Below are 26,193 nucleotides of genomic sequence, written 5' to 3'. Positions count from 1 at the left end.
CTAAGTACATTTTACAGTAAGTGGAACTTGGTTACTTCACTGAAACACAGCGGCTTTGAAAAATCTAAAGAAATGTCATTGTCTTGTTTGTTAAAATAGCACATTAAAAAATATTCTGAGGAGCCGGCAGGATGCTTTTCGCAGCTGAGTAGGAGGCTGCTGGCTACAGAGCATGATGCGGAGCTGTTAGTTCTCTAAGTTAATCTGTTTAGTTTGAAAAAAGGAAAAAGAACTCAATTGAAGAGGGGAAAACCACTCAGAAAGAAAAATCTGTTCAACATATATGAAAATATTTGATTTATTTTTCCTTCTATACCTGGCTGCTGGCATGAAGCAAATAATCTCTAGAAGAGAGAGAGAAATCCTCTTTTAAAAGGAAAAAAAAAAAAAAGAGAGAAGACCCTTCGATTCCATTGCTACTTCCTTCCACCTCCTCAATATCCCAGCACAGTCATAAAGCTTCAAATGGAAATGCAGTTTATAACTGAAATGGTTTGCTAGTCTCACGCTTTATTTCAGAATCTAGCTTTAAATTTTGACAACTAAGAGTTTTCTTTTTCCAGTTATACTTCCTTACATTCAACAACTTTATAAAACAAATAAGAAAAACTGCCAAATTTCATCAAGGTAAATAATATATTGAAGTTCCTACCAGCCACTTGTTTTAACATCTGGTCACTTCTTGCCGAGCTGTCGTCATAATGTTCAAAAAGCGAAAACGCAGCAGGCATTTTCTCTAAAGAAGCAGTGCTCTCCATTGCAGAAAGCAACCTATTAGGGGAAAATATTTCTATATAAGAAATTATTAGCATACAAAATGAAAGCTAAGAACAGTTATTCAAAATGAAGTTGGTGGTGGTGGTGGTGGTGATGGTGGTGGTTTCTGTGAGGCGTTGTATCCAAAAAGAATTTAAACTGTTTCAAAATCTGGAAATATATGTATAAAATCTATTCACAGGATTCTTCAGTGCAACTGGTAATATTAGAAACTCCATTCCTATATCCTTAAATCTGAATAGATTCCATTGAATTATACAGTCTTAATTTTGCCTCTATAAAGTTAGTCCTAAAAATGATTACATTTTAGTGATTGTTTATGCTCCCTAAAGATAAAAATGTTCGGAGCCCATCTGGAAATTCACATACTGTGTGATATCTTTGCTGTTTTCAACCGTCACTATTATACATCTCACCATTTAGTCTTTCAAGAAAATATGTTCACCTACTATGTGCCAGGCACTGTTCTGGGTTCTGGGATACAGCAATGAAGGAGGATAAAGTCTATCTATTCTTAAAAGACTAAATAAGCCACAGTATATAAATTAATAGCTTTCTTTATACTCAAGACCGTCTTAGGAGGGATGCCAACAAATACTCAGCATTGGTATCCAGGTGAAATCTGGGCTTAAAATTAAAAAAAAAAAAAAAAAAAAAAGGTAGATTCTGAAGAGGGAAAAGGGGAAGGTAGAATTGCAAAAACATTTATCTTTAGCATGAGGGGCCTAAACTTTGGTTAGGCGCTCTCCTCTGTGCACCTCACTCACAGAGGACTGGAATTACCTTCCAGAAATTAAGTCAACCACTAGGAACTCCATCAGCTTCATAATCATGGACGTTGGGGTTTGGGTAGCACAGACCCACCTCTAAGCCTTTCACCTGCTGTTGGAACTTTCTTCTCCTAAATACTTGTGTGGCTCCTTCCTCACTTAATTTAGATCTCTGTTCAAATGTCAGCTCTTCAGAGAGGGCAGCCCGCTCCCTTCTTCTGTTCCTTACTTTGTCGTGTTTTTTCCTCAAACTCATTACAACCTATTTGTTTTTGTCTGTCTACTTCACCTGACTATAATCTACACGCAAAAAAAGGACTTTGCTGGGTTCACTACTGTACTGTAATGTGTTACTTGGCACATAGTAGGCTTTTAATAAATATATTTTGAATGAATAAGAGGACAAGGTTTCATTTGGATGAGAATATCAGGCTCTCAGGTCTGGAAAATTTATCAATATGAGGGGAAAAGATTATAAAATATAACTGAAATATTTAGAGTGCCCACTATGCTTACTTGTGTTAGGAATAATAAAATTCACTATCATCTGATTTGGGGGAGATGTTCCAGTAGGGACTTCAAAGAGGAGGTAACATTTGGCTGAGTCTTAAAAATAAGTAGGAGTTTCCTAGGCAGAAAAGATAGTACAGGTGTTGCAGAGAGAACAGCATGAATAAAGGCATGGAGTTGTGAAAGAGTATGACACACTCAAGGCCCAGAGGGGACCATGGGCTACCTTGAGAACTGGGAAAGGGAGACAGTTAGAGATGAAATAGAAAGGTGATTTGTGGCTTGACTGGGAAGTCTTTCATATCCACCAAGAGTTTCCATTTTGTCTTTTAAGGCAGGGAGAGCCATAGAAGTGTTTACACAAGGGAAGTTTAGAAGAGTACCCTGGCATGAGTCTGAGGGAGAATCAGAGCAAGTAGACTAGAGAGGTAGTGAGGCCAGTTGGGAGGACTCCATGACGCTCTTGATGAGGGAAGACAACACGAGCCTTAATTAAGGCTTTGGAGATTGGAAATGATAGGCTCAGAATGAACAAACAGGGGTGACTAGTGCACATACTAAGTCCTCTCAGTACATGTCACTGATGAAATGGAGGACTTTTTTGTAGCACAGAGGCTGTAGCTATAGATAGAACACAGAAAATGTTTGAATTTTCCCTTATGCACTGATCTGTTCAATTTTAACATCAGTGTGTGTAAGGGCAAGCGGACATCTTTTTATGAGCAGGTCCTACAATGGTTGTGACTCGCTTTCATTATTAGAACACAAAAAAGCAAAACAGAGGAAAAAAAATTATCCTCTTAACAGAACAGCATTTTCTAAGCAAATGTGTTTTTTAAAATATGCAAATTTTGAGTCTAAATATCCTTGACAGCATTCTTTAATTTAAGCATTTTCAGTGTCAAGAAAAATTATTTAATATATGAGCACTGCCTTTAGATATATAATATGATGGCAGGGGAAAAAAAAGCAGCAAGGGGAAAAAACTAGGAGAAAAAGCTAGATAATTAGCATTTCTCATAGAAAGGAACACCAACGACATTGAGACTTTGAGGCAGAAGTTGTCTTGAGAACATGAAAGGCTTCATTTTAGTGAAAAAAATCAAGCTTCATCATGTGTGTGTACATTTAACAGGATTTTCTTTAATTGCTTATATTGCTTCACCAAATTCTGAATTTTGTTATCTTTTTTCCTTACAGAAAAATAATGGTTATCCCAAGTGTACGCTCCTTTAGGCAACATGCAGCTTCTGCAAAGATTAATTCATTGTCAATTGGACAATGAGATCAAAATTAATTAAAATGACACACAGATGAACAAGTTCAAGCACAAAACCAAAAAAAATGGTATTTAGAATTAAATGCATGTCAATTCGTATTAGCAAGTTAATATTCTAATGTCTAGAAAAGTAAAAATGTGAAACTATAGCATTTTTAAAGGTAAACACATTTGCAAATTTACATTCACCAAGTTTTCTTGCCAATCAGTATCTTCCACGAGTGAATGAAATATAACAAATAAGCAAATATGCCCCTACATTGTCCAGTGCATACGGAATGGCACTCTAAATCCATATACTTTGGGGGTAAAAATAAATATCAATAATACTTAGAAGAAATGTGTAATTTTAAAAAAATAAAGAAAACTGGGAGCAAGGCCTCCAGGGTATCAGCTTCCAGACCTGCCCGGTGTGCCTCTGACTCCTGCGTGAGAACTGGTACACGTGCAGGTGCCTGGTCCCACCTGGATTCTCCTGTAGTGGATCCGGGGTGGAGCTCCAGAAGCTTTGGTTTAACAAACTGCACAGGTAACTCAGAAGCCAGTCTGGGGCACCACCAGGCCAGAGGACAGGTTGTTATAAACCAGAGGTTCTCAACCCTGCCTGTGCACTGAAATAACCTAGCAAGCTTTAAAAATACCCTGGCCACACCCCACAACAGTTAAGCCAGAATCTCATGAGGTAAGATTGAGGTATCAGCATTTTTTAAAGCTCCCTGAGTAATTCTATTTATAACAGAGCCACTATAATAAAACTCTTATTGATTAATGCCAATATTAATATACAAACTATTTTCTTAAAGCATCTTGAGAATATTCTGTTGAACATGTTTTTTTAAAGGTAAATAAGATTCATCTGTACAGTTTTCATTATCTAAAAAATCAGGTTTCTAATCCAAACCCATTTTTCTATATTTTAATATATCACAAATACAAATTTCTGATTTTACTTTATGCTATTTCACAATTTGGCATTGAATGAAGTGAACTGAAGATAATATTTACAATTTTAGAAATTTACATTAAAGGGGTAAAAATGATTAAAAGAAAAAATTAGGCTCTGACAGGAGGAAAGACCTCAGGCCTGGCTATGAGGCAGAAGGGAAAACGTGCCAGATCAGTATGAGCATTTCACTATCAGATGCTCCAGAAGATAAACATAGCTCTGCTATGTGTTTTTATAGACAACGTTTCCTAATTTCTTGTTGAGTGTTTTGCCTTTTAAATGAATGAAGAGGGCTTCCCTGGTGGCGCAGTGGTTGAGAATCTGCCTGCCGGTGCAGGGGACGCGGGTTCGAGCCCTGGTCTGGGAGGATCCCGCATGCCGCGGAGCAACTGGGCCAGTGAGCCACAATTACTGAGCCTGCGCGTCTGGAGCCTGTGCTCCGCAACGAGGGAGGCCGTGATGGTGAGAGGCCCGCGCACCGCGATGAAGAGTGGCCCCCACTTGCCACAGCTGGAGAAGGCCCTTGCACGGAGACGAAGACCCAACACAGTCATAAGTAAATAAATAAATAAATAAAGTTAAAAAAAAAAAAAAATCCTTGGGGCCAATGTATTTAAAAAAAAAAAAAATGAATGAAGAACTTCTCTTAGATTGAGTGTTAAAAAACAAAAAAAAAACAAAACAAAATCAAAAGAGGAAGATTCATTTAGGTGAGCTGAGCAGAAAAAGAAGATAAATTCATGCCTGTCTTCTGAAGAGAAAATGAGAGAACATTCCATTAAGATTACATAAGTCATCAAATTGCTCAAGGCAGATATGAATGATTCTTTCAAATACTCATATTTAACCAGTAAGTCTAAGTATCTACAAAATGTTCTGTATGCAGTGACAGGAAAGATAGCCTAGTCTAGATTAGGCTGGAAATACAGAATACATCTCAACGAAGCAGTTAAAAATCTACATTATGATAATTGTTATTTAACTAAAGCACATGCAATTTCCTTTCAAAAGCTGTCATTTAGCTTTCAAAAGCACTGTATCTATAATAAAAGTGCAAATCCAGGAGCTCACTAAATGTATGCATTTTTAAACTGGCAGCTCATTTTCTATAAAGCATCAAAATATTAAAATAAAGCATACAGTCATGCTAGTCTCAGTCGCCACTACATTGTGCCATATTTTCTATACCTTTCATTGATTTCCTCAAACGACTTATGGGGGAATGAGAGAGATTGAGAGAGGGGAAGGGAGGGAGGGAGGGAAGGAAGAAGGGAGGGGGGAGGGGAGAGAGAGAGAGAAACTAATTAACAACAAAAAGGAAAACCAACCTCGAGCATTAAGATCACGTATGTTCTAAAAATCATTACTCCTCAGCTACCTTTGAGGCTGTTTCCTTTGGGGAGCTTCATTCCAGGCAGCAAAGGAATTAGTGCTCAGAAGGGGTGGCGGACAAGGTCTGGGATGGAGGGGGCTTTAGTTTTACTCTCTACCATCAGCAAGGCCAGCAACAGTTGCTTCTGCTCTGCTTCTCTCTATTCATTAATAAATGGCTTAGCTTCCAGAATAGAATTCTCTGAAGCAAGGAGAATGACTTAAAATTTGTTCAATGTGGAGATAAAGCAAAATGTAATCAGTAGTTATCTCTGGGTGATACCTTCTCTGTGCTTTTCTGTACTTTCCAAATTTTCTGAAATGGATATATATTACTTTTATAAGCAGGAATAACATGCTTCCTTTTTTACAGCTTGTTCTTCTATAGAGAAGAAAATATTCTTATCAAACCAAGGTAAGGTTCTTAGGAAACACAAAGCACTTTATTAGTGCTAGACTTCCAACGAGGTGCTTAATTTTAAAATACTAAAGCTTTGCCTTAATTAAGCATAAAGCAACTGAATGATTTTCATCCTCCTTTGAGGATGCCATTACCACCACACCCAAATTTGCACCGGATGGAGGCGTCCCCAAAGGCAAATCAAAAGCCTAACATTGCCCCATTTTGCCTCGTTCTATCTCCAGTCTTTAGTAGAAGGCTGGGAGGATTGAGGAGCTTTGAAAGGGAGGTTCCCACTCATCATAAAATGGTGCTTTTCTCTGGTTTGACAATTAGGTTTAGGATTGCCTTCAGGGAAAACATCTCCATCACTCCTGGTTAATCCTGGCTCCGTGGAGAACCAGTATTCTACTGAAGGTTCTAGGGAATTAGGAGAGCAAAGAGCTGTCTCTGTGAGTAATCTGAGGAGCACCCAAGGGACCCTCTGTCCACAAGGTACTTGTTTGAATTAAGGAATCTGATCACCAGGAAGACCCTTGTAAAAAGATCAACATGTTACCTGAGAGAGGTATCATATCATGTCATCCTTTTGCATGCTGAAAGTGTACCAAAATGTTACTCTCCACTTGGTGAGGTTCAGAGGGAATGGTCCCTATGAGAGGTCATTTCAGATTAGGGAGTGGGAGTGGAGGGGGGAGAGGCACTGGAAGATCAGGCCAGCACCCAAAGGGAGCATGGCATGAATAAAGTTTTCAGGTTGCTTTCCCTCCCTCTCAGAAAGTGACCAATCCATTGTGAAAGAACAGACAGATGGTGCTGCGGCCTGGCTTCCATGTGTCCTTCAACTGGATCTGGGTGTTATGGCTTTAAGGATTGGCTGGGCCTTTTCAATAGGCATGAGGCGTGCCCTAATAATTTTTAAATGAGAATTATATAAACCCCACATAGAGATATAAATCATCTCAGGGAATAGTAAAAGATTAGTTTTTTTAAAGTAGACTTGGGTCAAAGTGGGTTCAAGGTGTCCGGACCTGTTTGAATTGGTGCTTACAGTCAAGAAAATGGTCTCATCAAGCTCCTCGGCTTCTCTCACGATGGTCTCCAGGGTGTCCTTGGCAGTGTCCATGCTCTGCAGAAAGTGGACCATCTGGTCATGTAGGAACTCCATCTTCTTTTTCTTCACTTCCTCAAAGCTCTGGGCTTTCTCATCATACTGCGCTAAAACCTTTTTCATCATTTCCTCATTCTGTTCTTCTAGTATTTTCTCATTTTTACTACAGTTTTCCTTTAAAAACAAACAAAAAAACCCTTCTGAGTGAACCAAGAAGTGCGTGTGTGTGTGTGTGTTTTAAGAGAAATACTAGCCTTTTAAATAATTAACCTCTGGCATCCTGGTAAGAGAATCACAGATTACATGCACAGTCTAAATTTCCAGCCCACCAACCCCTTTTGCCATAGTTAGCTTTGCAACAGAATTCACTGTAAGAGAACTATCAAGAAGGATTTAGTTAATGAAACACACATAAAAATGTTTGTAGGGAAGTATTGCCTACCTGCATTCCCACATGATAAAATTTGAAAGTGGCATCACGGTGAATGTAGATCAGGTAGCAGAGAAGGTTTAGTGCCATTTTCACCATTCCACTAAAATCATAGTGTGAGGGAGGGAACAGCCAGGATATTGGACAGGGTGCTACACTCATAAATGCTCTCCAGGGAAGGGGTAGTTTCCGCCAGAGCAGGAGAAACTTTATTGCCCATCTGGACAAACTCAGATGCTTAGAGCGCTAGTGATAAGGTGATCATATTACTTACTGTCTAAAAGGAACACTTTGGTGGCAGTGAGGGGTAGGGGGCAATAACACTAAAAATAATCAACAGGTGTTAACTGATCTACAACAGGAATTAAGCAGACCTCTCACAAGCAAACTGGGATGAGGAGTCACCCGGGTGATGGGGAAACTGTGCACCAGCCTTCCACAGGGGCCCTCTACCAATCCTGACTGACAAGTAAGGGTGCCTGGGCCATGACTGTATATGGATGGAGCATTGCTACCCCCTTCCTTCACTGCAGAGGGAGCAGGGTCAGCATGAACTCGTCGAAGACAGTGGTACCATGAGAGGCACTCATCTGTCCTGGGCATGAAACACTGGGCAGTGCTTTAGAGCACCTCTGCAGAGCTAACCCAGTGAAAAGCAGGATGGTAGGGCAAGTCAGAACTCAGATCTGAATTCAAATCTTGGCTCTCAACTTACTATAAACTTACTATGACCTTGGTTAATATATTTAACTCTAAGTCTCAGTTTCTTACCTATAAAATGGGGGCAATAATCATAATAATAGCTCCTATTTCATATTGTTACTGTAAGGATGAAATTGGATAAAGCATGTAAAGCAGTTGCCCTATCATAGTGAGTGCCTAATAAATGTGCATGTGTTTTTAAGGGCGAGTCATTTATCCTTAGAAAGTAGTCTCACTGATGAAACAGAGGGAAGACTTAAGGACTTTACTTTTAATGGGACAAAACCAACAATGGCAAACCACATAGGCACACGCAAACCCCAATTCAGGTCCTTTTAGCTTAGAATCATTTATTCGTGATGCCAGGAGCAGACCAAGTTAAAGTAAAAAGGATAAGGTAACTTACCTCAATGGTATTAAAAAAGGATTCTATCTCACTAACAAAGGCTTCAATCCTCAAGGATTTTTCTTGTAAATCTTCTAGAAAGTCTGCTAATTGAACCTGAAGAAAAGAATTAAGATATCCTTAGTATATGACATTTGAGAAAAGAACTTCAAGCAGTGAGCTCCAATTTTCTTATAAGTTTAGTATGTTTGGTAGAGATTCACTATATCATGTTCACTAACAAATCAATCTTTAACTTTTCTTTGCTGCTTCATCTAAATTGACTATAGGTAATGTATGATAAACAATTAGGAGATTTGGGAGTGACAGCAATAGACAGTTTATTTTCTTATGCAAGAGGAAGGACTTCTTGGTCAGCTGGTGAGTTCAAAGCATACTTGTTTTAGTAAACTATGAATTGAATTCTTTCTCCTTAGTTAGGTCTTGATTTTTATATATTGTCATCCCTCTAAGATGGCAGACTTTTTTCTGAACTGGTCCAACATATCTGAGTGGCCTTCTCACATTTGCACCAATGGTTTCAGGTGTTCCTGCCCCAACTGATCCTGAGAAGGTGAACAGAGTGTCACCAGGCCGAATGTCTAGTATACCAAATCATGAAAACTACCTACTAAAGAGACCTTAAGGTTCTAATGACCCTCAAAGGGTTAAAATACTCTCAAGGAGTGACAGCCAACTAGAAAATGTATGGGTGATGGGGGAAGATGGTACCTATTAGTTATAAACCTAGCTGCAATCTATCCTGTGAAACTTAACAAGTAACACAGAATAAAAGAGCTTCCATCTGCCTGATTCACTATCCAAAGAATGATGGAGAAATTACATTGAGAAAAGTCCCTTCAGGATCTGGTCTCTGCTTCCCTCTCTAGCCCCTGCCTCTTCTCCACAAGCCCCCAGGCTCCAATCACACAAGCCCCGCCTTTCCTTGGACTCTTTCCCACCAATGTGCCTTTTTATATGGCATTCCCTTTCTCTAGAATGTCCTCCCTGCCCTTGTTTACTAGAAGAACTCTATCTTATTTAAGGCTCACCCAAGCTTCACCCTTTCGGGACACCTTTCCCATCCTGCCCAGTCTCCCTCCACCATTTCACTCCCTCCCAGAGGGTTCCTGTCTCAGAACACTGTGCCCCCACAATGCTGTATGATCTGGGGGAGCTACAAGTCTATCTTCCTTTAGTTTTGTTTTGTTTTCATTCTCTATGATTAGCACAGTTCTTGACATGGAATGGAAGGTCGATAAATATTGAGAAAGAAGGAAGGGAGAGAGTGAAGGAAGAAAACAAATGACAGATAAAAGATAAGGCACCACAAAGGGGATGGAGTGGCGGGGAGAAGCCAGGACCTGGATAATCTACAAATGCAGCCATCAGTTCCTGAATAATCACAAATGGCCTACTCACAAGATGCTAGAGAATTCTCAAGTGACAACTTTTTAAATTTATTTTTAATTTTTAAAATGTGCCAACCAACTCAATCTTCACAGTTGATTTAATGAACGAAGCAAGTCTCTGGCTTAGTCAATTTGTTTTCCACTTTCTCTTCATACTATATGGAGAAGATCCAGAAAAAAAACTTTAAAATGGTTTTAAAGCAGGAGACATCATATCTCCCTGCTTTTGAAATTTGTTTTAAATTAACAGTACTTAGACAGAATTATTTTTTTAATATCTAAAACTCATGGAGATAAACAAAACATAATTAAGAAGGCTAAAAAAAATCTAGTCTTCTTTCTACTGACAGTACCCAGTAGTTGTTAGTTAACAAAACCAAGTGTCATCAAAGAATGGGGCATATTTCACTGGTGTTGATGCATCTCAATGCCTGAGATTCCAAAAAGAAATTGACCCATGCCCTACCCCAAACTTGACCAGGTAAAGTTTCAACAAAGTTCACCCTGGAGATATAAAACCAATACCATATAAGTTGAGAAGGATTACTTTTCCAGAAAAAAAAAAAAAAAAGCCAAGATTCTAATATGTTTTCCTACTGAATCAAAATGAGCCTGACAATCATTTATCAGTGACCTAATTGAATAATCATATTGAAAATTGCTACCATTAGGAAGGCACTGAGTAGAGCAACATGGATACACAGTCAAGAGCCTGAGCTCTAGCATCAGACAGACCTGGGTACCAGTCCTAGTTCTGTCTTCTACGACCTTGGACTTAAACTATCTGAGCCCATTTCATTATCTGCAAATCGATGACAATGACAGGGTTGTCATAAGGATTAAAAGATATCTTGTATATAAAGACCTTAACACATTGCCTGGCCCACAGTAAGTGCTCAATTCTTGCCATTACTTGCAATTTTAGATCATTCTGGCTACTGTATGGAGAATAGATTGATGAGATAAGAGTGGAGATTCCAGTTAGAAGGCTATTGAAAGGTAGATGAGAATCTTAAAGACTAAATGTTTGATTTCCAATAGTATCTCTGAGGGAGTAGAATACTTATAATCACATACATAAGGATATATGTTGTGACTAACTTTCTAACATTGGGAGTCTATAGACATAGCCAGAAGGAATGCAAAAGTTTTCCACTTCTAACATCAATTTTATAAATAAAGAAGAAATGTGGAGAAAACCAAAACTTAAAATGTCTTACTGTCTTGAGTATTTTATAAAACTTGCAATAAAATTGCTTAATATAATGTAAATGTGTATTTTTAAAGGATGATATTATAGATAACAGAAAATAAATTGTGCTTTATGCTCAAGTGCATAGTTTTTAATTTAAAGTTATTTGCCTTTTTTGGATAATGTTAAGGGCTACTGTCATAAGATCCCTCAAAGGCAATGCCCCATGTTATTTATCCTGGTATCTCCAGAATCTAGAAGAATACCTGGCACATACTATGTACCCAATAAATGTTTGTCAAAGTGATCTTAACTGAATAACTAGGGAAATATTCTTAGTTTCTTTCAGACTATTATGCCTAAAGATAAATGTATCAAATATTGGTCATTTTTTAAAATTGAGAAAATGAGAAAGCCAATTAAACGTCTATGTATGAATACACACTTGTATGCTTTAAAATCTATTTACCTTTACAGCACTTATAGCTGTATCAAGCGTTGAAACCTCATGGTCTTTGTGGGTGCCAAACAGCTTGTCAACAGCAGAAATTGGGCTTTTACATGTGTGGCAATATGTGTCAATCTGGGACTTTTTCAATTCCTTTTGTTCCTTCTCGGTTACCAACTCTGACGATAACTGGTCTTGTTCTGTCATCTCTCTGTCCAACTCTTCCTGTTCAGCAGACTTACTTTGTTCCACCTCACTCACAAATTCATTTTCACTGACATGTTCAAAGGATTCCTTTCCTTGAGATAACACATCTTCAGGGGTGGATTCTGAATACAGTTCTTCTGATAAAGTGTCTTGAGTAACCACTTCGTAATTCAGGGATTCAGCAAATTCATACTCATCCTGAACAGGGCTACTGCGGAACCGGTCTTCACTCAGCTCAGGGGGAACCATTATTTGAGGTTCTTCTTGCAGTGTTTCTTGAACACAAGTTGCACCAGATGCAAATTCTTCCTCTGGGAAGGACACTTGTACTGGGACATTCAGACTGACCTCTGGATTTGCATTTGCTGCTTCATTAGTCTGGCTGCTCATTTCATCTACTCTCTCCAGGACACGATGAGTGTCTTCAAATGGAACCGCATAGCTTATCCTCTGGGTAACCACTCTGACTTCCTCGGTGATGGAAGCTTTCCTCTGCATAGCTACACTGTCAAGAGCCTCCACGTGGCCTACTGATTCTCCTTCCCTGTAAGCTGCTTTCTGTTTCTCTTCCAGACTCTCCTCCCCACAAATAGTTTCAAACCTCCCCCAAATTTCCCCTTCTGCAATTATTGGTTGGTATGAATCACCCTTACCAACTGGCTTTTCTTCTAGACCTTGGTCTTGGTCCTTTTCAGTTACAGATGTGTCATGGAGAATGTCATCTTTGAGTATGTACTTCTCAAAATATATTCCTGTTCCATCATCAGTGTCAGAATTTCTGCTTGGAAATGATGCTTCAGAATTCACACTGTCACCTTCAGAAGCTGTCTCCCCTTCTTTCTTTTTCTCTCCAACTGCTTCTTCATACAGATCTTTATATAAAAATGCCAGTGCAGGTGACTCCTCCAGAAGTTCAGGATTAATGGCTTTAGCAGTGGTAGGAAATATCTGGGTTCGTGACAAAACTCCTTCCTCTTCATCAAATAAAGGCATCCCAGGTGACTTTGAGTCCACATCTCTATTTATGCTCTTTGGAGCATCTCTGTCAGCTGATTTTTGGATAACCGAAGACTTTTGGGTCTCTGGGTCAGATAATTTGCTGTAGTCCTTTTCTAGTCCATAAAAACTTTCATCTAATTTCACCAATTCATATTCATATTCTAGGGCACTTTCCTCTGAACATTCTGGGAGAGAGACAGTTTCTCCTGGAACTTCCTTTGACAGCTCTCTTTCAACATTTAATTTCCATGGAGTTCTCTGTTTTTCTGGGTCTGGGGAGATGTTATAATCAATCAATGTATATTTTTCAAAATAATCCTCTTCACTGGGAATTGCAGGCTGATTAAAGGCTAAATCACCAGTTTCTGAATCTGTGGATATCTCCTCTTTGGTTGTATGAGTTTCCTTTTTTTGGTCTTCTTTCGATGGTGTAACTTTTTTATCAGAATCTTCTAACTTACTCTGTAATGCTTTATGGCAAGCAACTGCCTCACTCTCATCATGGTAGGGTATAGGCTTAAATGAGGCCTTCTCTTCCAAATATTCTAACTTATCTTGGATTTGTTCACTTTCTTCCTCATCAACTGAAGAAATAAATGCAGGAGCATGAATGTTCAATATCTCACAACCTTCAGAAATGATACTGAAGGCACTCTTTTGCTCTTCTGAAAGTCCAGCTGGCTTACTAGTCACTGTAAATTCTTCATCTCTTACATATGTGTCTTCAGGTTCCTTGGAAATCATCTCAGCAATACTGATTGTTGATGCATTAGTTATAAATTGAGCATAGTTGCTGCTCGCTGAAGAGCGCGGTTCATTTACATGGGCATCTTCCACAGCTTCCAAGTGGTGCTTTGAAACAAGAACAGATTGTTCAGACATTTCAGATGCTTGATCTTGAGATGTTTGAATAGTATGGACCATATGCCTCTCTGGAGTCAATTCTGACCATGGATCTAAAATCCTTTCAGATTCTTTAGATGGAGATGCTTGTTTACTTTCTTTTGTTGTATCTACTGAGCCATCTTTTGGCAGCTCTGACGCTGTGACCTGTCCCTTTTCTTCATTGTGACTTACCACATCCCTGCTTGACTTGTCCAATACCAGATTTCCTTCCTTCGGTAAAGAGTGATCATTTATTTCATCACGATAAGGAAGATCTACTGGAAGGAAAGTCTTGGTTTTCTCCACCAAAACTTTACATTCTTCTAATGGATGTGGTTGGGTTCCTACTGCCTTTGTTTCCCTGATTTCGGGGTGAGCCTCTGAGATCATGGTTTCTGATTTTTCAGTAATTTTTGTAGTGTTAACTAATGAAAATGGTTGAGTTTCACCCAAAGAATGACTGAAAAAGATATCTGACTCTTCAGGCATATGCCTGGCTATATTCATGGAATAAGGCTGAATTTCCTGCTGCTCTTTTCCTTCTAAAAATGCATGTGACTGCTCTTCTTTTTCTTCTCCTTTATCCTCCTCAATAATTTTGTCTCTTTCTCTGTGGTCTTCATTTTGATAGACTTGCTGCAGCGCAGTAGCAGCTCTTGGTTCTTCCAATTTAATAGGGCTAGATCCATGTGTAATTTGTGCCTTCCCTATTTCATTACTACCTCTAAGCTCTAATGGGGTCACCGTTTCTTGTTTTTCTGCTAGCACCTTCTTTTCTTCCAAGGAATATGATCTCATTCCCAAGTTACCTTTCTCCTCAGTTGGGCTAACAGATCTGAGTTTTATTTCCTCTTCAGAAATTTTCAAGGAAGTAGGTTTTGGCATCTTTTTTTCTAGTCTGTCTTCACCAAGATCAATTAAACTGTCTTTAGATTCTTCTACTGGCAAAATTATTGACTCCAGCTTCTCTGATTCCTCTGTGATATTCTTACTTGCAAAGCTAGATGAAGCTGATTTTGGCTGTTGTGGCACCTTATCTATTGCATCAAATAAAAAGAGTGATTTTTCTTTTTGATCATTTCCTGGCTCTTCTTTAAGGATAGAAATATTCCATTTAGATGGAGGGGAGATTTCTGGCTTCTGGGGTCTTTTACCATCAGTGATATGAAGACGAACAGCATTTTTGGCTTCTTCCATAATGGATTTCTCACCCATGGGAGAATAAGATTGAATTCTAAGATGTCCCTCACCATCAGCAGAAGTAACTACTGAGTTTAGTTCCATTTCCTCTGAATAGTCTAGGACTTCTTTCTTCCCATAATCTTCACTAGATGCCTCAAAGTTGGATTTTGGCTGTGGCAAAACTTCTACATTTGATAACAAGGTGGGTTTTTCTTTAAAGTCTTGACCTTCACCAGATTTAACTAAAGAACCTGTGGATTCTGCAACAGTTTCAGGTTTGGCCTCTAGCAATAGATGATCCACTGGCTTCTCAGTTGCATGAACGTCAGCTGGAGCAGGATCTCTAGGCTCTATCATGGTCACTACTTTTTCTACAGATGGGCTTGGTTGAGCTTCTAAATCTTCTTTTTCAGCAACTTTGTTATCTGGAGTGCTTGATCGTAAAAACAAACTGGACATCCACGATGTGAAAGGTGGAATTCCTTTCTTTCCCTTTTCCTCAGAGAGGCCTGGCTCCACTGCCTTCTGCTGCTTGGGCAGCTTTTGTATGACCTCAGGTGACTCTGGGGGTTGAGGTTCTTCATTTTCTTGGGTTGAGGAGAGGGGCTTTATTTGTGTGGGTGTTTTCACTTCAGATGCTGGTTTCCCTCTCTCAGCATCATCTACAACCTTTGACTGAACCACTTTTGGTTCTTCTCCAGGTAAGGGAGATATACGCCTGTGTGCTTCTTTTTCATTGCCCAGTGCAAGTTCTGCCTCTTCTGCCAGGAAATGGGCTGATTTGGCAAGACAGGGAAGAGTTTCTGATTTGACCTCTTCCGCTGATGGGCCAGACACTGGTTTCTGGAGGATTCTTTCAGATGGTGTTTTGATTTCTTCCCAGCTGTCTTCTTTGCAAGGCCTGGAAAATTCTGTGTTTGCTTTCTCCGATACCAAACTTTCACTCCCCACTAAAGAAAGGGTCTGCTTCCCTTCTGCTTCATTTCTCTCCACATTTCCAGCTGGAACTAAAGATTTTGGTTTGGGGGCCAGCTTTATTTCTTCAGAAGAATAAGTTTTAGTTGCTAAGATCTCTACGTTACCACTAGAGGTATCAAGAGTAGACACTGGTTCTTGTAATGATAAGTGAGATTCTTCTGCAGAATGTGGCAGAATTTGCCTTCTGATCTCAGTTGCGTGGTCTTTCTCTGACAGAGCAGGCTTGAGCTGCCCTGTCATCAGATCACTGGTACCAGAGGAACCCAGCTGCACAGATCCAGGGACTGTTTCTTCATGATGACTTGCCAAGTCTCTCTCTGGCTTTTTCAGCATCCAATTTTCATCCTTTGGAGAAATAAGGGCCTCTTTCATGTGTGTTTCTTTAACATCTGTAGGCTCAGTTGTCGTAAATGATTTTGATTCTTCCAAAGGCAAATTTTCTTTCATAGACAAAAATTGTTTAATACCCGTATCTTGTTTATCTGCAAAAGATCTGCTTACGTCAGGTAATTTAACAGCTTGGTCTGAATGAAGTTCTTTTTCAGGCTTCTCTTCTTCCACAAGGAGGTCAGAAGAAGCAATCTTTGATGGCTCTGTTATACTCTGGGGTACCTGAAATGAATTTGGTTGGTCAGTTTCTTCATTTAGTTTAGTTACAGTATTTTCTGTAACTTGTGCCTTCAAATTTCCTGTTGGTAGTAACAGGCTTATTTCTCGTTTTCCTTCTTTTTTAAAGTCAACTGAATGGTTCAACTCTCCTGATAATCCTTTTAAAGAAAAAGTGTATGGCTGAAGTTCTTCTGGGTTGTCTCCTTCAACTAGAGAGGTAAATGCTTCCCTTGATCCTAAGCTAACTACATTAGGAGAGAAAGATTTAATTTCTTCAATCTGAGGTTCCTCCCTAAGGCATGATGAAACCTCTGAAATTTCAGGCACTGTAGTTAACACATGAAGTCCCCTGTTTTCTTCTTTTCCTTCTCCTCTGCTCCTAAGTTCAGCTAGGCCCTTTTCTAAGACAGAATCCCCTGTTTCAGTTATGGGAGATTTTATTTGTTTTGTATCTATGGATTCACTTTGCCTACCTAAACCACCAGTGAATTCAGAGCCAGAATTTGGTAATTCTGATACTTGATGTGGCTTGTCTTCCTTCTCAGGTTCCAAAGAGAGCTGTGCCAGAGCAAGATCTTGTTTTTCTGACAGGAAATCTCCCTGAACTATAGAAGGTGTCTCCATTGCCTGTTTGCTCTTATCACCACAGAGGGTTGGTAATGTTGAAGCTAAATCTTCTGATGCTAAACATTCTAACTCAAGAAAAGAACTTGCTGTTTGCTCATTTTTGCCTTTTGTAACTATATATTTGAGTGCAGGTGACACGTTCTGTGAGGAAGGAAGTTCAGTTTCTGTTTTCTTTATCTCACCACCTAGGTTGAGCAAAAGCACATGGTCAGGTCCTGACATCTCTGAGGCAGACACAGAATTTTTTTTCTGTGATACATCCAAATATTCAGAGTCAAGGACTGTAGAAAATGAAAGATCTTGTTTGTTTTCCACCCTTGCTTCCTTTGATACATCTGAATGCTGAGAAGACAATGTTTTGGTTACTGCCAACCCAGGTTTAATGTCTTCAGTTTCTACCTTTGACAAAACAGAATGCTCTGGTATAGAGGATATGCTTGCAGGTAAATCAAATTTAATTTCTCTCCCTACTTCTGACCAAGCCAGACTTTGGGATGCAGCAGTTTCAGTGGGAGAAGAACTAGCTTTAATTGCTACCTTGTCTTCTTCTTTAAGAAGTGAATGCTTGTCTACAGATGTTACCACCTGAAGTGGCAAACCAATTCCTAATTCACTCTTTCCTACTTTTGTTAAGACTGGATATTCTATAGGGGTGGTAAGAGATAAATCTGTTGGGATTTCTTCTTTTGCTAATTTGGTTAAGCTTGAATCATGCTTTGTTACAGATGTCGTGGTTATTGAAGAACTGGGTTCGATTTCTTTCTTTATGTCTTCTGATAAAGCTGAAAATTCTGATATGGGTGGTGCATGCTCAACTTCCTTTTCCACTCCTGGTGATGCTGAATGCAGCACTCTAGGTGTACCAGTTATTTTAGAATCATGTTGCACTTCTGTTTTCACTACTGATGAAATCTCAGGTCCAGATAAAGATGTTTCCTTTAGAGGTGAATATGGCTTTATTACTTCAGGCTCATTCTCTGACAACCTTCTCTGTTCTAGTTCAGATGTCACATTTGGAGCTAAATTGGGTTTGACATCCTTCTTTGGCTCATCTACCAAGTCAGGCAGAACTGAATCTTTCATCCCAGACTCTGGAACATTTGGAGGCTGAGGCTCCATTTCTTGATCCCGTAATACATGTGCTATAGCTTCTTGAGAATCAGGCACAATTTCTTCCTTACTTTTAACTTTTAACAAAGCCATCTGTTCATCTGCAGATTTTGGAGTGAGTGATGTTTTGGGTTCTTGTTCTTTCTTAATTGCATGGACTGAATCAGGTGAAACTGAACACTGAGATACAGGCAAAACAGGTTTGGTTTCTTCCTTTACCATGGACAATTGTGCAGGTGTTGCAGCTAGTGATGGACTAGTCTTAATTTCTCCCTTCTCTGAATCACTGGTTAAACATGGCGGAATCACGTCTTCAGACTCAGGTTCTAAATATGCTCGAGTTCTCTGCTTCTGTACCATAATGAGATATTCAGATACAGTTGTTGATGTTGTTTGAGCATCTGGTTTAATCTCTCCTTCATTTGTTGAAGGGAGCCAACGCAAGTCTTCAGGTGCAGACATCAAAGGAGAAGTTTCAGTTCTTTGCTTCTGTGATGAACTCAGATGCTCAGGTACAGGTGTAGCAGTTGGTGCAATTTCTTCCTCATCTGCTTCTGAGAAGCAGGAATATCCTGACACAGCCATTGCAGTTAACAGTGAATCAGGCTCAGTTTTCTCCTTATTTGTTTCTGGGATCCTATATGGTGGGATGGAAGCTTGTGATGCTGAGTCTGGAGAAAAAAGTTCAGCTTCTTCGGTATCTTCATCTGACAAAATCGTGTGTTCAGATGGTGATGTTAAACATATTGGAGAATCACACTCAAATTCTCTTTTCTCTGTCTCCTGAGTTCCATAGGGTGGAAATGAGAATTCTGACACAAATGCAGAGTCTGGAGAAAAAGGTCCAATGTCTTCTTGCTCTTCTTCTGAGAAATTCATGGGTGAGGAGGCACCTTTTAGATTTAAAGGGGATCTGTGGACAATTTCTTCCTCCTGTGACTCCGGTGTTGCATATGGTGGTACTGAAAATTCAGATGCAGAGGTGGAAGAGGGTGTGTACCACTCCATCTGTACTGTCTCTTCTTCTGAGAGGACCACATGTTCAGATGGGGTGGCTGAAAGTGGTGGGGCCTGGCATTCAGGAGTCCCCTCAGTTGTGTATGGTGGCAGAGACCATTCAGATACAGAGGCCACCTCTGGGGGATAGAATCTGGTGTCCTCCTTCTCTTCTTCTAACAGAGTCTTGTGCTCAGAAATACCTTTTGATTTCAACAGGGAGACATCACCAATTATTTTCTTTGGGGATTCCTGTGTTACATTTGGTGGGACTGCATATTGGGAGGTCAGTGTTGAATCTGGTGTGAAACGCTCATTTCCTAGGTTCTCTTCTTCTGATAGGACAACATGTTCAGATGTAGCAGTTGAAAGCAGTGGTGACTGGCATTCAGAAGTCCCCTCAGTTGTGTATGGTGAGAGAGAATGTTCAGATACAGAGGCCACCTCTGGGGAATACAGCCTAGTGTCTTCCTTCTCTTCTTCTGACAGAATCAGGGGCTCAGACACACCTTTTGATGTTAATGGGGACTTATGGTCAGTTGTTTTCTTTGGTGACTCTTTTGTTGCCCATGAGGGAATTGAATATTCAGAAGCAGATGTGGAATGTGGTGTGTAACACCCATTTTCTGAAGCCTCTTCTCTGGACAGGACCATGTGCTCTGATGTAGCTGTTGAAAACAGTGGGGACTGGCATTCAGGAGTCTTCTCAGTTGTGGATGGTGAGACAGATGCAGAGCCTGAAGCTGGGGAATAAAGCTCAAATTCATCATTCTCCTCTTCTGACAAAACTGCATGTTCAGTTACAGGTTTTACATTAGGTGAAGAAACTGGCTCAACTTCTTGCTTCTCTTGTTCATAGTTCAAATCCTGTGGGACTGAATACTCCGATATGAAAGCAGAATCAGTAGAAACAGACTCATTTTCCTCTCTTTCTTCCTCAGACAAGGTGACATGTTCAGGTGTTGATGTCGTCAGTAATGGCAGAATGGTCTCCTCTTCTTTCTGCTCTACTTCAGGGGCCAAGCATGGTGGGAAGGGCTCCTCAGAAACTGATGGACTTTCTGGGTAATCAAGTTCTATGATCTCTTCTTCCACTAAATTAGAATCTTCAGGTTCAGGGGTAGCATATATTGGTAGAGGTGTTTCTATTTCTTCTTTCTCTGGTTCCTCTAACACTAGAGGTTCAGAAAGAGAAATGGATGGCTCGGGCATGTTTTCATCCTTCTCTCCTTTGACAGTGAGATGAGGAGGGTTCAGTTGTTCAGAGACTGGTTTTGCCCTTTCTGGTGAAGTCAAATCCAGTTCTTCTCTCTCTGGACCAAAATCTTCCTGGATAGAGGCTGTCAGACCTGGTGAAAGTGTTTCCAGAGAACCCTTCTCTGCCTCCAGTGGAATGGAACGGTCAGCAGAAGTTACGTCTTCCCTCTTTACCTCATCCACTAACGGCGGTGAGACTGAAGAGTCATGCTCTGCAGTTACCATTTCTCGTGAATCAGCCTCAGATTCTTCCTTTGCTTTTTCCAGGAACGCAGGCGCAGATGTATTAGGTGTAAGAGAGGAAGGCTCTATCTCACAGGGTTTTGCTTCATCAGCTGGCAGCTGTGACACTGACTGTGGAGCGCTGAGCTGTGTTTCTTGTTCTGCTGTGTCATTACTTGTATAAGAGGAAGGTGTGTGCTTGGTAGTAGATGCAGCCCTTAAGGGAGAATCAACGTAAATTTTCTTTAGATCTTCATGATTGAATGAGGTCAGGGACTTTGATCCCTTGGAAACTGCACCTCTCCAGGGTGGAGCAAGCTCTTTTACTTCATCATTGTCTATGCTTTGGGCTACTGATTTGCCTGTTTTGGAAACTACGTTAGAATCATGATTGCCCAAATCTGGCTCTAGACTAATGGACGCATCTTTCCCCTTCCTATAATGTATTTCTTTAATTACATAACCCTTTGGCAATGTTCCATAAAATTGTAAAGGAATTAATTCTTCTTTAACAGAATTAAACATCTTAATTTTATATTGTACTGTTCCTATGTAGACTGGCTTTAACACTAACGGTTTGTGTTCTTTGTATATGGCCCTAGTAACAGGAGGTGTATTTGAGGTGGTCTTCTTTTTCCTCATCTTATCATAAATGCCAGTAGATGACTTCTCTTTCTGGGTCTTTAGTTCCTGGCTTTCTGAAATTAAAGGATTACTTGTTTTGTTTGCTGGAACATCTTGGGATTCAAAAGAATTTCTTTTTTTGTTGCCTTTCCGACGCAATGATGGTGAGCCATGCTTTGATTTAGGCTTTCTTTTCCGAACTTTTTTAACTTCATCCACAATAAAGGAAACATTCCCTGGAGGAGACTTCAGAGTTGACCCTTCCAGACTACACACACCAGAGGTCTGACTTTCTTCCAAGGCCCAAGGAGTGGAAGACCTACTTGAATTGGTCTCCCAGGTTATTCCACTATCTTCCCGTTGAACTGTTACCATGGAAAAGGAGGGGTCAGATATGATACACTTCTGCTTGGTCTTGCCCTCTTCATTCTGGTCTGATAACCTAGAGTAAATAATGATATTATTAATAATTCTACATATATTAATAATAAAAATAACATATTTTAGTTAAATTAATTAAATTAAATTAAATTAAATTAAATTCATTAAATTCAAAATACTTAACTCTCTGATCCCTAGCTGACGTTCTTTCCAAGTACCCACTTCCACCCTACTCTTACATGGTACATTTCTGTTTTAACTAGATAATTATGTGTTCAGTAAATATATCATGGAAACTCTGAGTCAGGGCCATGAAGGGAAAGTAGTGAATATAGAGAGATCACAAAAAAAAAACAGCAGCCTACTGTGCTGTACTTAACTCATCTGTAAACCAGGGATCATAATAGAACCTACTTCACGGGACTGCTGTGAGGGTTAAATTAGTTAATACACATGAAATGCTTAGAAAATGTGCCTGGCATGTAATTAACACTCAATAAACATGATCTGTAATCAGGTCCTCCATATAATCCTTGAACTAGAGATCAAAGGAGCCTGGGCATGGTCATTTTCAACGGCTAAAGAGGTTTGGAAAGATGGTCTCCTTGGACTGCTCTCATATGCCCTCAAGAGATGGCTGGCTTTGGCTGTCCCTTTCAATTGCCATTGGGCCTTTGTCTCAGACTCTGCAGCACTCTTCCCTGGAATTTTCTTACACTTTCTCCTCCCCTGTGCTCATGCCATTCTTCCACTTACAATTCTTATCCCCCACCTTAATCTACCTTTCCTGCATATTTAAATTCTATCTACTCTTCAAGGCTTAGTTTTAAAACCTCCAGTGTTACCATCCCTCACCAATTCAGCAGGCATATTTGCCTTTAAGTTCAAGACTGAGATAAATACAGAACTATTGACTGACTTACACACTTTTCTACAACAATAAAAACAAAACAAAACAAAAAAATCTATGCTAAAAAACCACTAAGCATAAGTATTCAATTAAGGCACTTTTAAAAAACATACAGAGTTAAAATTTAGGTCCCTAACCAATCATTTTTTTTATCATCAGTCACTGCTTATATTAGCAGTCCTTAATTCTGGATACATTTTAGAATCATCTGTAGAGAGATTTTAAAAAATACTGATGCCACCCTATACCCCTTCCCACAGAGACGCTAGTTTAATCGTACTAGGGTAGGAAGTTTTAAAAGCTTCCAGGTGACTCCATTATGCATCCAGAGTTGCAAATCACTGGCCTAAACAATCCTAGCTATGAAACTTAACTAGTACATGCCTTTCTAGCTTACCCTGAATGCTTTTTAGTTTGCTAGGTTAGGCTGAAAGCCAAGACCATAAATCTTTGCAGGTACATTCAACTCCCCTTTCTGAAACTTCAGAGTTTCCCCAGCAGTCAGCAGCAAAGGGCTTATGGACTGCTGAGATCCTGATCTCCTTAGATCTCACCCATGACCAAGTCGAGCCTGGGGCAGCCAGAACCCCTGGGCCACTGGTCTTCGGAAGCAAGCATCCTCATCCATTTACCCCAGGGTGCTGAAAACAATTTCATTTTCTACACATGCAGTGAGTGAAAATGGCTGGAAAGCGGTGAAAAGAACTGGTTTCTCCATTTCCCTGGTAACTCTGCTCTCACTTATTTGCTTTGGTATTAAACTACTGAACTTAATTAGCAATTAATACCTTATCTTGTTTCTGAACTGAATCTTATTTTTAATGTTTTTTCAGGCTCCTTTACATACCTAATTAAACTTATTCCTTGAAATTTTCAATTCCTTCTACCCCTTCTCCTTTCTGTTTAACTTAACAAAGGCAGAATGAAATTAAAAATTAAGATTATAGCATGCAACTGAAAAGTCAGCATTTCGAATGCCCAACATTGTAGCAGTATTACAAAAGCAATTATAATTCAATTTAAAGTTAATTATTGATTGTAAATTCAATGTACTCAACCAGAGAAGTTTTCATTACTCATTAGAATGAGTTCATGAGTGCTTAGCAGAATACCCAAATGTTGATCATAAAAAGATAGAGGCCTACTGAGGTGGGTTCACTCAATCATTTACTTATTCATTCACTCATTTATTTCTTCATTTAATAAAATTTTATTGAGTTTAAATACTAGGAATACAAATATAAAGACACAGAATCTTCTCTCAAGAAATTCAAAATCTAACAGGGAGACAGAACTAAACATTTTAATACAGTGTGGTAAGTTCATTTACAGAAGATAGGCAAGATACAGTGAGAACATAAAGAAGGGAAGACCTCAAGAGGAAAGATAATTGCACTGGATTCTGAAGAGGAAATAGGAGTTTGCCAAATGGATGAAGAGTGGTGGTGGTGTGAGCATGGGAAGCTCATTCCAGGAAAATGTCACAGGATATGAAAAAAACATACACATGAATAAATCAGTCTGGCTCACTGAGAAACCCAAAGTATTTGGGGATGTCTGGATTATTGGACAGGAGCAAAGGAATAGAAGAATAACACAGCCAACAGGAATCAGAGAATAACTATATTAGCATGTGTAAAGTCATAGCCCAAGTACTCAAATTACACTCAGTGTAAAGAAACCATTTTCCTTAATAGAAGACCAATGATCCCCCTAGAGTTCAGAAGTGTTTCTTACTCAGGAACACAAATGTTCTCATCTATGCAAAGATGTATACATCAACTTTCCATAATTAACGGATATTGGCTATGAACATGATCTTATTCATTCTCCTCTGATTCTCACAAAGCAACCTTCTGATTATTACTTGGCTTCCCATGCAGATTTATCTGAGAGTGAGGAGAAACACTTCTTGATGACCTGGTGAGCTCACTTCCTTCCTCCTTTCAGAATTGGTCAAGGAGAAGGTTCAGTAGATTTGAGTTAGATCCAGGAAAGAACAGACTGATCGAGTTGAGTGCCAAAGACTTCTTCCTTTTGAGGATAAACTTTATCTGATTTCCTTCTATTCCTATTTATTAAGAGAGATTTTTAATAATGAATGAATACTAAATTTTATTATATAATTTTTATGCAACAATGAAGATGACCATATTCTTTATTCTGTTAATGTGGTGAATTATGATTGATTTCCAGATGTCAAACCAACCCTGAACTCCTGAAATGACTTCAACATGGTTGTGATGTATTATATTTTTTATATTAAAAAGCTGGATTTTGTTTAGGAATTTTGCTCCTGTGTTCATGAATAATTGTCCTATAATATCCTTTCTTACAACGTGCTTGTCAGGTTTTTGTATCAAGATTGTGCTGCCTCTTGTAATAATTAGGGCAGGCTAAACATTTGCTATACTAAGACCATGCATGTGTCCCCAGACCTAGTTCTTTCCCAAGGTCTGGTTTTGTAAATGCTGAGGATAAACCAAAAAAGAAAAACAAAACAAAACAAAACAAAACATTGTGCTGCCTCAAAGAACAAATTGGGAAGTGTTCTCTCCTTCACTATTCTCTGGAAGAGTTTGTAGAAGATTGTACTATTTCTCCCTTGAGTGCTTGGTAGACTTTACTGGTGAAGTCATCTGAACCTGTATTCTTCTCTACAGTAAGGTTTTAATTAGCAGTTTAATTTATTTAATAGTTATGTGACTATCTGAAATTTCTTTTTGTGTCACTTTTGATATGTTGTATTTTTCTAAGAATTGACATATTTAACCTAAATTTTAAAAAATCATTGGATTAAATTTGTTCATAGTATTCTTTCAGGATCTTTTAAGTTTTTGTAAGATCTAAAATTATATCCATTTTTTCAATTCTGATATTGGTCATTTGTGTCTCCTTTTTATGTTCTTCATCTTTATAAAAATTGGCAGACATTATCATTTGGTAATCTTTTCAATAAAGTTTGGCTTTATTGATGTTTCCTATTTCATAAATGTCTGCTTTCTATTATTTCGTTTTTCAAATTTGAGTTTAATTAGCAAGTATTTTTCTACCTTCTTGAGATAGATTCTTATATCATTAATTTCTACCTTTCTCCCTTTCTAATATTTCTAATATTTCTCCTTTACTATAACTTAAGACTAGGCATTTCTCTTTAACCAAAGATTTTGATGCATCACATAAAAGTTGGTATATAGTATTTTCATCATTATTCTTATTAATCTCAAAATATTTTTGAATTTCCATTGTGATATCTTATCTGACCCAGAAATTCTTTATTTCTTTATTTATTTACTTCTTTTTCTTCCAGGTTTATTCAGATATAATTGACATAGAACACTGTATAAGTTTAAGGTGTACAGCTTAACAATTTGACTTCTATACATCATGAAATGATTACAATAAATTTAATGAATATTCATCATCTCATATAGATATGAAATAAAAGAAAAAGAAAAAATTTTTCCTTGTGA

The 26,193-nt window shown here is 38.9% G+C and overlaps 1 protein-coding gene across 4 annotated transcripts in view; it reads right to left on the bottom strand.

Annotated features, from left to right (window-relative positions):
• CMYA5 (cardiomyopathy associated 5) overlaps nt 1-26,193 on the bottom strand; it is a 113,415-nt gene that overhangs the window by 37,219 nt on the left and 50,003 nt on the right. For 3 of the 4 annotated variants that reach the window (XM_082374639.1, XM_082374637.1, XM_082374638.1), the window contains exons 2-6: nt 11,755-21,871; nt 8,703-8,798; nt 7,105-7,338; nt 5,471-5,493; nt 653-771 (exon numbers count right to left, since the gene is read on the bottom strand). In XM_082374639.1, the coding sequence (XP_082230765.1) occupies nt 653-771; nt 5,471-5,493; nt 7,105-7,338; nt 8,703-8,798; nt 11,755-21,871 (10,589 nt within the window). The remainder of the gene's footprint in view (nt 1-652; nt 772-5,470; nt 5,494-7,104; nt 7,339-8,702; nt 8,799-11,754; nt 21,872-26,193) is intronic. The other variant, XR_014238982.1, reaches the window with a different exon arrangement.

Source organism: Balaenoptera borealis (genome assembly GCF_965194805.1).
Source record: "Balaenoptera borealis genome assembly, chromosome: 2".
Lineage (NCBI taxonomy): Eukaryota > Metazoa > Chordata > Mammalia > Artiodactyla > Balaenopteridae > Balaenoptera > Balaenoptera borealis.
This window is presented reverse-complemented; position numbering and strand designations above follow the sequence as displayed.